A 12,578-nucleotide genomic window follows, 5' to 3' on the forward strand; every position below is an offset into this window, starting at 1 on the left:
ATATTAAATCAGAAAACAATATTACAGTTTAGGTACTCTTTCTTAGCCCGGAAGTATTTAACACTGTTGTTAAATGTATTCATTAAATGGCAGATCAGCCCGGGGAATTCACATTCTCAATGTGAATGACTTCTTCTTTCTTTTCTACTTACTGACATTCTATTTCTCCTTGAAGGTCAAAATCAGATATCACCCCCAAAAGCCTTCTTCAGCCTCTGCAGTGAGTTAATCGATGTGTGTGATCCAGCATGACACCATGGCATGCTGTACCAACAGAAGGCACTGTCACCTACACTCCAAGTGTGGCCCTCATCACGCCCCATTAGGGTTTACTGTGTGCCTCATGTAGACAGATCCTCCTGGACACCCAAAAGGGATCTCAAGTTCAGCAGGTTCCGGACCCTACTCCAGATTCTTTATCCAGTACCTTCTCCTTCCATGGCCTTCCTTTGGTCTATAAAGAAGAACCACATTGCCAGAGGCTCAGGCCAGAAACCCTGGGGTCATTTTTCACTCTTCTTTTTTTTACCCCTCACATCCAATCTATCAGCAAAGCCAGATGGCTTGGCCAACAATATGAATCCAAAATCTGACCACTTCTCATTACCACTTTTCTCAGCCACCAACAGGCATCGGTGGTCCGATGACCCCCTGGGCCTCCTTTTACGTCTCAGCCTCAGCCTTGCCCTCCTACACCAGCCAGAGTGAACACATTGGAAGAGTCAGTCAGATTGTGTCAACCCTTTGCTCAAAATCTCCCGGTGCTTTTCCCCTAGCTCAGATAAAAGCCAGATGCTTTGCAGTGGCCTGGGACATCCTACAACATCTGCACCCTCCCCTTCTTCCTGACCTCATCACTCCCCTCTTACTCAGCTCCAGCCACAGTCACTTTCTAGCTGCACCTCCAATAGGAGCGTTTGTTCTGGAACACAGCTTCCCAGAAAACTGCATAATGCACTTCCTGCCTCCTCTAACTCTTTATGTAAGTGCCATCTTCTCGGTAAGGCCTTCATGGACAACTTTATGGAAGACTGCAATTCTGGACTCCGCCCCCTTCACCATAGACTAATCACACACTCCCCATCTCCTTTGCTCTGCTGTGTTGCTCCCGAGCACCTATCACCACCTAACACCCTGGGCATTTCCCTTAGTTATCTCCTTGTTCATGCTGGAGCTCAGAAAATGATAACCCAAAATGAAGGTCCCAGAAGCAAAAGTTTTTCTCTGATCTTCTCCCGCCCTCCTATCTCTCACCCCTCATCCTTCCCCAAGGCTAGCCATAAATTCGGGAATACCTCTTCCCCAAGGTGGATCCTAGAAACCAGAACTGTTTTCCCCAAAGCCAGCCATAAAACCAAAAAATACTCCTCTCTAACTTTTCCTCCACCTTTCTATGTAAAACTGGCCAATGAAATTATATGACCCACCTTGTTTGACTGTAGGTCATAAGAATCCTCATTCCAGAGAGGGTGCTGCCCCACACCCAGGAGGAAGGAATGCTGCTCAGAGAGACCGAGAAGATTCTAGTTAGGCCTTGCTGGGCCTCCCCACTCAGTCTTGGAAGAATTAGATCATTCCCTTTCGGTCCAATCACATTTTTTACACACCTGTTTATCCTTTGCTGAACTTAAGCATAAAAGTAAATGGTTTCCCCTGTATTTTTGGGTCTTTATTCTGAAGGCTCCCATGTCACATAAACTATGATCAAGCAACTGTATATGCCTTTTCTCCTATTAATCTGCCTTTTATCAGTTGATTTTTCAGTGAACTTTCAGAGGGCGAAGGAAAAGTTTTCTCTTGGCCACTACAATTGTATCTCCCACCCCGACCCAGACTGACACATCCAGGAGGACAGAAGTGATTTTTCTTTTTGTTCCCTGCCATATCCCTAAGTGCCTGTAGAAGTACCTGGTCAACCTAAGTGCTCCACAAACACTCACTGAAGAATGAATGCTTCTCTTCTCTTTAGATCACTTAGGGCCTTTTGTGGTGCACTGAGTACACATGAGGCCCCTCAGATATCACTGCTTTTATATGAATAGCTTCAGAACCCATTTGGCAATGCAGGCCTCTGTTTCCTCATCTAAGAATAAAGTTATATCTAAGGTCTCTTGAATAGAAGTAACATCTTGAGAACCTTCTTCATTTTTGAGAAAAGGACACAGATTCAGACGCATGAAGAAATGTGCCTTAAGATGCTCCTTTTGAGCACCTGTTGAGTGCTAGGGATGCCAAGTGAGGCCAAGACAGGTGCCATGGCAACTAGGTGCCAGGTGAGGCCAGGTGAAGACAAATGTTATGGGAACCAGCAGGTAGAAAGCTAAGTGCTGTGGAGAAAGAGCAGGAAGGGGTCTGGGACAACAGAACCTGAAAAGAACTTGCTTCTCAGTAGCCCCAAGTCCTTTGTGTGCCTGGCTCAGCATGTGCTGGGGAGCACACTTTGCTGGGATAAGGCACTTCTGCCACCTCCCTCCTCAGTGCATACTTCCACTAAAGACTCTTCAGACTCTATTCAGATGAAATGATGAAATGATGAAACCGGTGACCGAATAAGCCCCAAGAGGCTTCAGTGAAGCAGAGTGAATAGGGGACTGGGGCATCAACTTGAGTAAATAGCTTAACTCAGGTCACAGAATCCCCCACATAACAAGGGATGACCATAACAACTGGAGCCTCCAACTCCAACTCCAACTCTATTGATCATACTCAGAGATATGAAAACTAACATGTTTTACTCTCTCTAAATCCCTCAGAAACATTCTACCTGCTTTTGTTACGTTTTTTGATTCGAATAGTTTTAGGTTTACTTTCTTTTTTTGAAAGAAAGCTTTTTTGGCAGGGGCGGTGGCTCACACCTGTAATCCCAGCACTTTGGGAGGCTGAGGTGGACCACTTGAGGTCAGGAGTTCAAGACCAGCATGGCCAACATGGCAAAACCCTGTCCCTACTAAAAATACAAAAGTTAGCCGGGCGTGGAGGCATGCACCTGTGGTCCCAGCTACTCAGGAGGCTGAGGCAGGAGAATCGCTCGAACCCGGGAGGTGGAGGTTGCAGTGAGCTGAGATTGCGCCAGTGCACTCCAGCCTGGGTGACAGAGTGAGACTCCATCTCAATAACAAAAAACAAAAGGTTTCTTTCTTCTTTTTAAAACTGACACATAATTTTACACAGTGATACCTCAATACATATAATATACAGTGATCAGATCAGGGTAATTACTATATCCATCATCTCAAATGTTTATAATTTCTTTGTGTTGGGAACATTTAATATCTTCCTTTTAGCAACTTGAAACTATATATTACTGCTAACTATAGTCATTCTACAGTGGTATAGACAACCAGAACTTATTCTGCCTATCTAGCTGTAGTTTCGTATCCTGTAACAAATCTCTCCCCATCCCCCGTCTCTGTACACTTCCCAGATGCTAGTATGCTCGGTTTACTTTTTACTTCATAAAGCCAACCTTTTTTTTTTCTTGCTAAGCATTTCCATTTGTTTTTGTTATCTTCCATTATTTCTTTTTGAAAAGATAATCCCAGAAGTTAGTACATTAGAAAAACTGTTTGAGATTAACTTTTTTTTTAGCTTCCACATGAGTGAGAACATGTTGTATTTAACACTCTGTGCCTGACTTTCTTTCCTCTGAATGCACCAGCCATGATTTCACCAACTCTCTCTGAGTCCCCTGGGGGCTTTCTGTCTAAAAGCCCTTCCATGGGTACTAACACGTGAGTCTCAGAGGCAGCAGCGGGCAGGCTTTTATTTCACGAAGTATGTCAACCCCAGTCAGAGGAGCTAATGTAAAAAGTTAGACTCTGATTTGGGATCAAGCAGATGGTAAGAAATTAAAAACACTATCAATGTCTAACCTAAGCCAATTAATCTCGTCAACATAACAATCAACTGTTTCATAAATTGAAGAAGGCAAACATGACACCAGTAGAAAGTCACAGATAAGCCCTTCTGGTCTGATTCAAGTTCAGGGAGATAATCCCACAGTCCTTTCAGGTGCACAAACTCTACACCTCCAACTCTGCATTCTCTCTCTTCCTCCATTCAGCCTCAGATCAGGGTCATCACCTTGCAGTATGCTGCTGACAGAGAGTGGACCACCAACTTTGAGGATCGGACAAAAAATAAGGGATCTACGCAGAAGAAGCAAAGAAAGTTGGAGTACAAACTGAGTCTAGGAGATAGAAGGATCATGGGAGACAATAAAACACCCCAAAAGCTGCCTGCTTTCCAATAAAGGGACAATCTTTATCTCCTGCCATGAATAAGCCACCTGGGCATGACACAGTCAGTGGAGAACTTCAGCACCTTAGTATTTCACAGATTTGTCAATAGTACAATTGGAAGGTGTCTTTGGAGAATAAAACCCAGCACAGTGCAACTCTGAGTATGTCAGAGTGTTTGAGGCAGATGAGATTTCTGTCCCTGAAACCAACCTTGTAGTAAGCTGAACCATGTGGAATTGCCATTTTTATGGGTCAAAACAATTGAGGGTCGGCAATTCACATGCTCCAAAGACAACAGACACTCACACACAGCAACGGTCCAATGAGCAAGGTCATAAAACAACTTGTTCTGAAAGCACCGGAGTTCCCATTAGGTTACTGGTTCAATCAAAGATTCTCTCCTTGATAGGTCTTACAGTTATGTCATAAAAGATCATTTCTTCCAAGTTAATGATAATAGTAGCAGTATCTTCCAGGGGCTATAAAATAGGCATAGATAACAACAAATTTGTAATTAAAAAAAAATCCAAACCTTCAAAATACTAAAAACTGATGTTTTATAGACAGGTATGAGTTCACAGATTTAAACACTAAGTATCTGTTCTCTTTGACCATTATTGGGTGGAAATGTTTCTAGAATTTATTATATACTTCCCTGCCTTCTTAGGTAGATGCATGCTGAGATATTTTTCTTGATGATATAAGGATGTCGATTACTATAATATGCCCTAAAACCATGATGCCCCATTCGGGTATATAAAATTGTTGCAAGACTAAAGACTTACAGATTCGTCTCTTGTCCTCCACTATTTGCGTGGTCTTTGTGCAACTAAATAAAACCTATTATGTACCTCTATATTAGTTTGGTAGGGCTGCCTTAACAAAATACCACAAGCGGGTGGCTTAAACAACAGAAATTTATTTTCTCAAAGTTACGGAGGCTTCATGTTCAATATCAATGTGTCTATAGGCTTCATTTCTTTTGAGGCCTCTCTCTTGGCTTGCAGATGGCCACCTTCTCACTGTGGCCTCATTTTAACTTAATCACCCCCTTAAAGATGTTGCCTATAAATACAGTCACATTTTGAAATATTGAGGTTAGAACTTCGACATAAGAACTTGAGGGAGATGATCCGGCCCATAACAAGCTCCTATGCCCAGATGTTTTATCAAAGCTCAGGTTCTTAGATATACCTGCGTTCGAATCAAGACCAAGTCACTTCCAGCTTTGGGACCTAGGTAGAGAAGTTGTTCAACCTAAATTTCCGTTTCATCCTCTGTAAAGTAAGGCAATGATACCTACATCTCATCAGTTTATTGCAATGCATGGAAAAGAATGTGTATAAACAATTGCCTGGCACATATAAAGGGTTCAATAAATATGTTATTTTAAAATAAAATTTTAGTTTGTAATTTTTAAACTATCTTTTTATAACCTGCCATGTATACTTCCCCATAGCTGTGCCCTTCCCTCTGTAATCTATTATATTACAGGCTGGAAAACCAGATAATTAAACTTCTAGAATTAAATGTGAAGGCTCAAAATCAAGACCTGTGAATACAGAGCACAAACATCAGAATATGGGATTTTGGATCTCTCTTCTGGTGGATACAGAGTTTGCTTGTTTAATTTTATGTAAATTCTATAGTAGAGATAATATAGTATTTATTGTACATTTTAGATAAGATAATCACAATGTGAAGTGTAGCTTGTCATCATTAAAGGGAAAAAAAAAGCAGTGACATAAATTGGACCATAAGTAAGTGACATCTGAAATAAACATTTGTTTTGAAAGTGGTCGGTGGTGATACATAATTTACTGAATGTTGCATACCACTTAAAACAACAGCGTAAAGAAGTCTGAGAAGCTGAACTTTCTTATACAAAGTTTCCCAAAAGGAAGTGAAATACTCAGAACACTCTTAGCATACCTTTCAAGTATCATTCTGAAGCCCATGTCAGCAAACTTTTTTTGTCAGACAGTAAATATTTTAGGTTTTGTGGCCACATTGTTTCTGTTCAACTATTCAACTCTGCCACCTCAGCCGGAAAGCAGTCATAAATGATACAGAAACAAACAGGTGTGGCTGCACACCAATAAAACTGTGTTTATGGACAATGAAATTTGATTTTCATAAAACTTGACTGTGTCAGAAAATATTATTTTTCTTTTTTTTTTTTTTGACCCAATCATTTGAAAATATAAAGTCATTCTTAGCTCAGGCAGCACAAAAACACGTGGTGGGTTAGATTAGGTCCGGGGGCCCTAGTTTACCTACTTCGTTCTATTCTTTCTCCTCCCCCGCCCCACCGAGATGGAGTCTCGCTCTGTTGCCCAGGTTGGTGTGCAGTGGTGTGATCTTGGCTCACTGCAACCTCCACCTCCTGGGTTCAAGCAATTCTCCTGCCTCAGCCTCCCGAGTAGCTGGGGTTAAGGCACGCAACACCACACTCAGCTAATTTTGGTATTTTTAGTACAGATGGGGTTTCACTATGTTGGCCAGGCTGGTCTTGAACTCCTGACCTCATGATCCACCTACCTCAGCTTCCCAAAGTGCTGGAATTACAAGCATAAGCCACCATGTCTGGCCCACTTCATTCTATTCTAAAAACTCAACAAATATTTGTTGATGGTAACACATTTGTACTACTGAAAATAATTTGAAAACTAAGGATCAGTCCAGCATCCCCCATTGCCTCTTCCCATCTTCTTTATTTGAAAACTACCTATTTATTTGAAAACTACCTATGTTGTAGTAGCTCCCTACCTGCCTTAATGAAAAACCACTGTACACCAAGCCCAATTAAGTTCACTTACTGAACACTTTCAATAGAGTTTCAATGCATCTCTTCACAAATAGGAATAAAGAATTGTCCTGACTAAAGGCACCAGGGCTACCAATGACAGGAACAGGGGCCAGGTGTGGTGGCTCACGCCTGTAATCCCACACTTTGAGAGGCTGAGGTGGGAGATGGCTTAAGGCAACAAGTTTGAGAACAACCCAGGCAACAAAGCAAGACCACCCTCTCTAAAGAAAAATAAAAAATTGGCCAGGTGCGGTGGTGCGCGCCTGTAGTCCCAGCTCCTCAGGAGGCTGAAGTGGGAGGATCAACTGAGCCTGGGAGTTAGAGGCTGAAGTGACCCATGATGGTGCCACTGCATTCCAGACTGAGTGAGAGAGCAAGACTATATCTCCAAAAGTAAAAAGGAACAGGAACTGAGCTGTCATGTGGATCCCATATTTACAAAGCAGCAAAAGGTACTAAAAGTTTGTATACTGCATGAATACAAAAATTGTACTTCTTCTTTTTTTTTTTTTAAGATGAAGTCTTGCTCTGTTGTCAAGCTGGAGTACAGTGGTGCGATGTCGGCTCACTGCAACCTCCGCCTCCCGGGTTCAAGCCATTATCCTCCTTCAGCCTCCTGAGTAGCTGGAACTACTGGCATGTACCACCACGCCCAGCTAATTTTTGTAATTTCAATAGAGACCATGTTGGCCAGGATGGTCTCCATCTCTTGACCTCGTGATCTGCCCGCCTCAGCCTCCGAAAGTGCTGGGATTACAGGTGTGAGCCACCGCGCCCGGCCAAAAACTGTATTTTTACCAAACAGTTGTCACAACATGGCCTTGCTTTGGGGAATGAATAAAGAAGTAAACTTTAGTAAATCAACATCACAAGTTGTTCTTAAGGATGAATGACACTGTTCAACGTTTTAGACGGTTACCAAAGTTTAATAATTATTTCTTACTCCCCAGATACCACCTGGACAGTATTTTCTCAATCCTTGAAAAAAGAAAAAAAAAACCCACGGTATAAAAGTTCTGTGGGAAATTCTGCAGTCTATAATATCTCCTTTTTTTTTTTTTTTTGGTATACAACTCTTCTTTCGGAAAAGCTCAAAACTGTATTGCACTCTTTCCCTTGTTCTCATGTGATTCCTATGCAGACGTTGCTGTATCTTTTAGAATGAAGGGTGATGGAGTTCAGGGCATGTGACCCCCAAACAGGGCACCTCAGCATTTGAGAAAACAGCAGAAGCAGGAAGGTTGTTCTCGCCTTCCTCTCAACTTTCTCCCTTAAAGCTCTGCCCTTCCTTTGAAGAAGACCCTCATTACAAGGGTCTATACCTTGAGAAAGGAATACCCTATCCTTGAAGACACAGAGATGCCAAGGAAAATCTGAACAAATAAGCCTTACTAAATTCCTCCAGTTTATTAGCTTTTTAGATCATATCTTCCTTTTTTTTTTTTTTTTTTCCTCCAAGACAGACTCTTGTTCTGTTCCCCAGGCTGGAGCACAGTGGCTCAATCACAGCTCACTGCAGCCTCAAACTCCTGGGCTCAAGCAATCCTTCTGCCTCAGCCTTCTAAGTAGCTGGGACTACAGGCACACGCCATCATTCTGGGCTAATTTTTTAAACAAGGTCTCACTCTTATTGCCCAGGCTAGAGTGCAATGGTGCAATTACAGCTCACTGCAGTCTTGAACTCCTGAGCTCGAGCAATCCTCCTGCCTTGGCCTCTCAAAATGCTGGGAGTACCTGTGTGAGCCACCGTGCTCAGCCAGATCATATCCTTTTGTTCTTCAAGCATTCACCTACACAACTGTCCCTAAAAATACATAAGCTTCCCTGTTTCTTTGGGTCTTCATTTCTAAAGGCGTCTATGTCATCTAAAACTTACATTAACTAAATGTGTGTGCTTTCATCCTGTTAATTTGTATTTTATTATAAGTTCCCCGGCCATGAACCTTACGATGAGTGAGAAATCTTTTCTTCCCTACAAAGGGAAATAAAGAGATGTTAAATTGTTTGCTAGAAATAATTCAGAGTCTTTGGCAAAGCCCAGAATGAGAAGAATATTGCTGAATTACCAACGTAAGCCTTCTTCCAAATAGACCATGAAGACTTTACTCAGTTACTTCCAGAAATGGAAGTCAGTACATTCTGGGGTGAGAAGATTCTGACATAAATGCACTCATGGGCCTGTGTTACAATGATGACTACCAATAACAGCATCTTCATAATGCTCATTGTTAGCATTCTGGATAAGTCAAAGATTGACTGTACTGATTAATTGGGTAACAATTATTTCAGTGAGTTGCCATCAAAAGAACTAGAAGTGTTAAGAAAAGAAGGGAAAAAAAAGCACAACATGTCTAATACCCACCCAGAAAAAGAAAAGGGATTGCAATTCATTTTATTTCATTGGCGCTTTTCCAGAAAATATTTTCCTAGTAATGAAGCACACCAGCTTTACTCTAAAAAATTGTCTGTTTCCAGCAAGCAATTTAAAATATTGTTTGTTTCTAGCAAACAATTTAACATCTCTTTATTTCCCCTTATAGGGAAGAAAAGATTTCTCACCCATTATAAGATTCATGGCCAGGGCACCTATGATAATTTGAAGACTTTAAAAAACATCCAATGAATCAAATAATGGGTAATTATAATTTTGAAACCTTAAGAAATATCAAATGTGTCAGATAATGGGACAGTACAAAGCCAACAGAACAGTATTTTTTATTTAGAATAGTTGTATTCATCTAGCAAGAATTCATTGATCTGCTAACTTTACAAACCAAGAGGCACCTTTTTCATTTAGTTTATCCTTAAATGCCCCTTGCACTGATTTCCTAAATGAACACTTGTTTTGCATGAATACAGACTTTCTTAGGAAATACAAAGCAATCTGAACACCAATAATAAGACGTCGATTCCCACCCCACCCCTTTCTTAAACAGAAACTACAACTTTTTCTAATTCTCTCCTGGGTAGAATATCTCATCTATACAAGATTATAAACAATTTTTAGTATTTAGTTAGGCAATACGATGTTAAGACTATACATGAGTCATGAAAAATCCCACCCAGAAAAAAGCAAAGCTTTTTCCTCGAAACTGTTCTTATTCTTGTTCTATCCTCACAATATCATTAGTAAGAAAACACCACACACTATAATCATCCTTTGAAATGTTTACCCAACATTGTGACCCAGTTGTAAACTCTGTAGCCCCGTGGAAACACTTACTTCTGGGAAGAATGAGTGACTCTTAATATAGCACAAATATACTCCAAAGGAAAGGCATGGTGACTTCTAAATGATCTGAAGAACAGAGAGCTAGGTAAAGACAATGGAGGCAGAGTTACCGAAAGAAAAATTAAATTGTATTGGCAAGGGAAAAGGCATTCTTTGGAAAGTGAGATAACAGGTCTGTCTTGTCGAGCGCTACATTTAACACAGTTTTTCAGATCTCACAATACAAGCTAGAATTCCACTTCTGTTTATTTCAGGGTAGATTTACATGGGTTTACTAACTCACCCCAGACCTCTGAATAATTGTTTCATGTGAGCTACATGAATAGTGTATTATTACTCATTACCAAGTCATTACCAAGACAATCAACAAGATATAGCCCAAAGGGAATTATACACAATAATTTGGATGGTGGAGAGGGGGTGGGGAGGAAAGAAGAGCTGGGAGTCACACAAAGGGACGTGATTCACCTGTAAACGTTGAGGGTAGGGGGTTACAAAGTGTTCCTGGCAGAGAAACCACAAGGCCCAGGTTCCAGGACGACACTGGTAAGTAGGAAGTGTGTGACCTTGTGCATGACGAGATGGATTGTTTCAAAGATTGGATCTCATAGATCAAAAGAAGGGACTGTGCTGAACGCTCTTTGAGATTCCTCCCACTGTCCAAATACCAAATGATATCTCCACTCAGGGTATGCGCCTTACTAGGTCCGGCTGGGAAAATTCGGCCTTCATTCATCTAATCTGGCACAGTGACCGAGCCCTGGGGCATGCGCCCGGCCTCATCCTTCTCCAGAGGACGCTCCTCCATGGCCGGGCGCCCCGCGGGTGAGTCGTGCGGGGACGTGGCGCTTTAAAGTTTATGAGAAGCCTCGCACACCTCAAGTTGAAGGAACTGCTGAATCAGGGTGCCCCCATTTAGTCAGATCTTAGGCAATCCTATGGTTCCTTTACTCTCCCTCACCCTTCCTCCTACTCTGAAAAGAAACCGGATCGGCCTGTCCGCCCAGAGGTCACCTGGGAAGAGCAGAGTGATGTCACTCGGCTACCCCCAAAACTGCCTCCAAGGTACAAAAGAGCTGGAATATCTGTGCACGGTGCAAAGGGACGGCAGACTCAGGAAGGTGACCCTTTAGAAGGTATTATTACTAGACTGCACACTCGGCCTCGGGGATGGGGTCAGGAGGAAGGTGGTGAGTTCCATCATCCCGCTGCCTTGCTGCCCGGCGGCCAGGTGCTGCTACACATTCCAACCCGACCGTTTGGCTTAGGGGACTGCGAAAAAAGAACTCAAGCGGAGGAAGCACCTGCAGCCACCCAGGCCGGAGTTAGGGACCACTTCCCCAGAGTTACGTACTGCACCAACCAAGCCACGTCTGGAGCCACCTCTCTGGCTTCCGGCTCCGCAGGGCTTGCCCTCCCTGAGTCACCGCGGCAGGGGCCGGGGGCGCCGAGATGAAAGGGGAAGGTCGGAGGGTCGGAAGCACAGTGAGGGGAGGCGGGTTGGAGGCGCCGGGATGGCGAAAGGTGGGGGGTGGATTGGGAGGGTCAGAGGGGCCTGGGGCGCCAGGGCCGGGGTGTGTGAGGTGTGGGCGAGGTGGCCAGGGGGCGCGCAGGATACCCTACCTGTGGTGGAGAGCACGGTGCTGGCGAAGAAGAGCGCGGAGGTGAAGTCCCAGTTCCAGTTTCCCGAGGCGTTGCTGAGCACCGACACGCCGTAGTTGCTGGCCTCCAGCACCCGGCCCAGGAACTGCTCGAGCTGCTGCTCGGACAGGCACTCGTGCTCCTCCAAGAAGCGCCGCTTCAGCTTGCGCAGCTCCTGGCGCAGCAGGTCCTCGTAGGGCAGCTCCACTGAGGAGAAGACCACGGCGCCGAAGACCAGGTACAGCAGGTAGCCGAGCACCAGGAAGCCGAAGCACCAGGCCGAGCGGTGCCGCTCCACCAGGCGCACGCACGAGCTGCCCGCCAGGGACTGCAGCATCTTCTCCACCGCCGCCGCCGCCGCCGCCGCCAAAGCTAAGGCCAACGCCGCAGACCGGCCGGAGCGCGGCCCACCGCCCCCTCCGGCCCCGCCGCCCCCGCCCCCGCCCCCGCCCGGGCCTGGCTCCCGCCCGCCGCCCGCTCCCCCGCGCGCCTGGCGGCTCCGCTCCTCCGGGCAGCGCCGTCTCCCTGCGATTGGCTTTCTCGGGAGATGTTTTTCTTCCTTCTTTTCCTGTTTCCTTGCAATATAAAAAGCCCAGATGATGTGGCGCTGACGTGGTTGCCGGCTCAGGTAACCCGAGAGTCAGCGGAGACCGCG

At 44.2% G+C, this 12,578-nt stretch overlaps 1 protein-coding gene across 1 annotated transcript in view; it reads right to left on the reverse strand.

Annotated features, from left to right (window-relative positions):
* The window catches only part of LOC105464119 (potassium two pore domain channel subfamily K member 1), a 57,850-nt gene extending 45,507 nt beyond the window's left edge, over nt 1–12,343 (reverse strand). The window contains exon 1 of the mRNA XM_011711788.3: nt 11,906–12,343. Coding sequence (XP_011710090.1) covers nt 11,906–12,260 — 355 coding nt within the window. The 5' untranslated portion in view covers nt 12,261–12,343. The remainder of the gene's footprint in view (nt 1–11,905) is intronic.
* Nucleotides 12,344–12,578: the final 235 nt, after the last annotated feature.

Source organism: Macaca nemestrina, chromosome 1, assembly GCF_043159975.1.
Source record: "Macaca nemestrina isolate mMacNem1 chromosome 1, mMacNem.hap1, whole genome shotgun sequence".
Classification (NCBI taxonomy): Eukaryota; Metazoa; Chordata; class Mammalia; order Primates; family Cercopithecidae; genus Macaca; species Macaca nemestrina.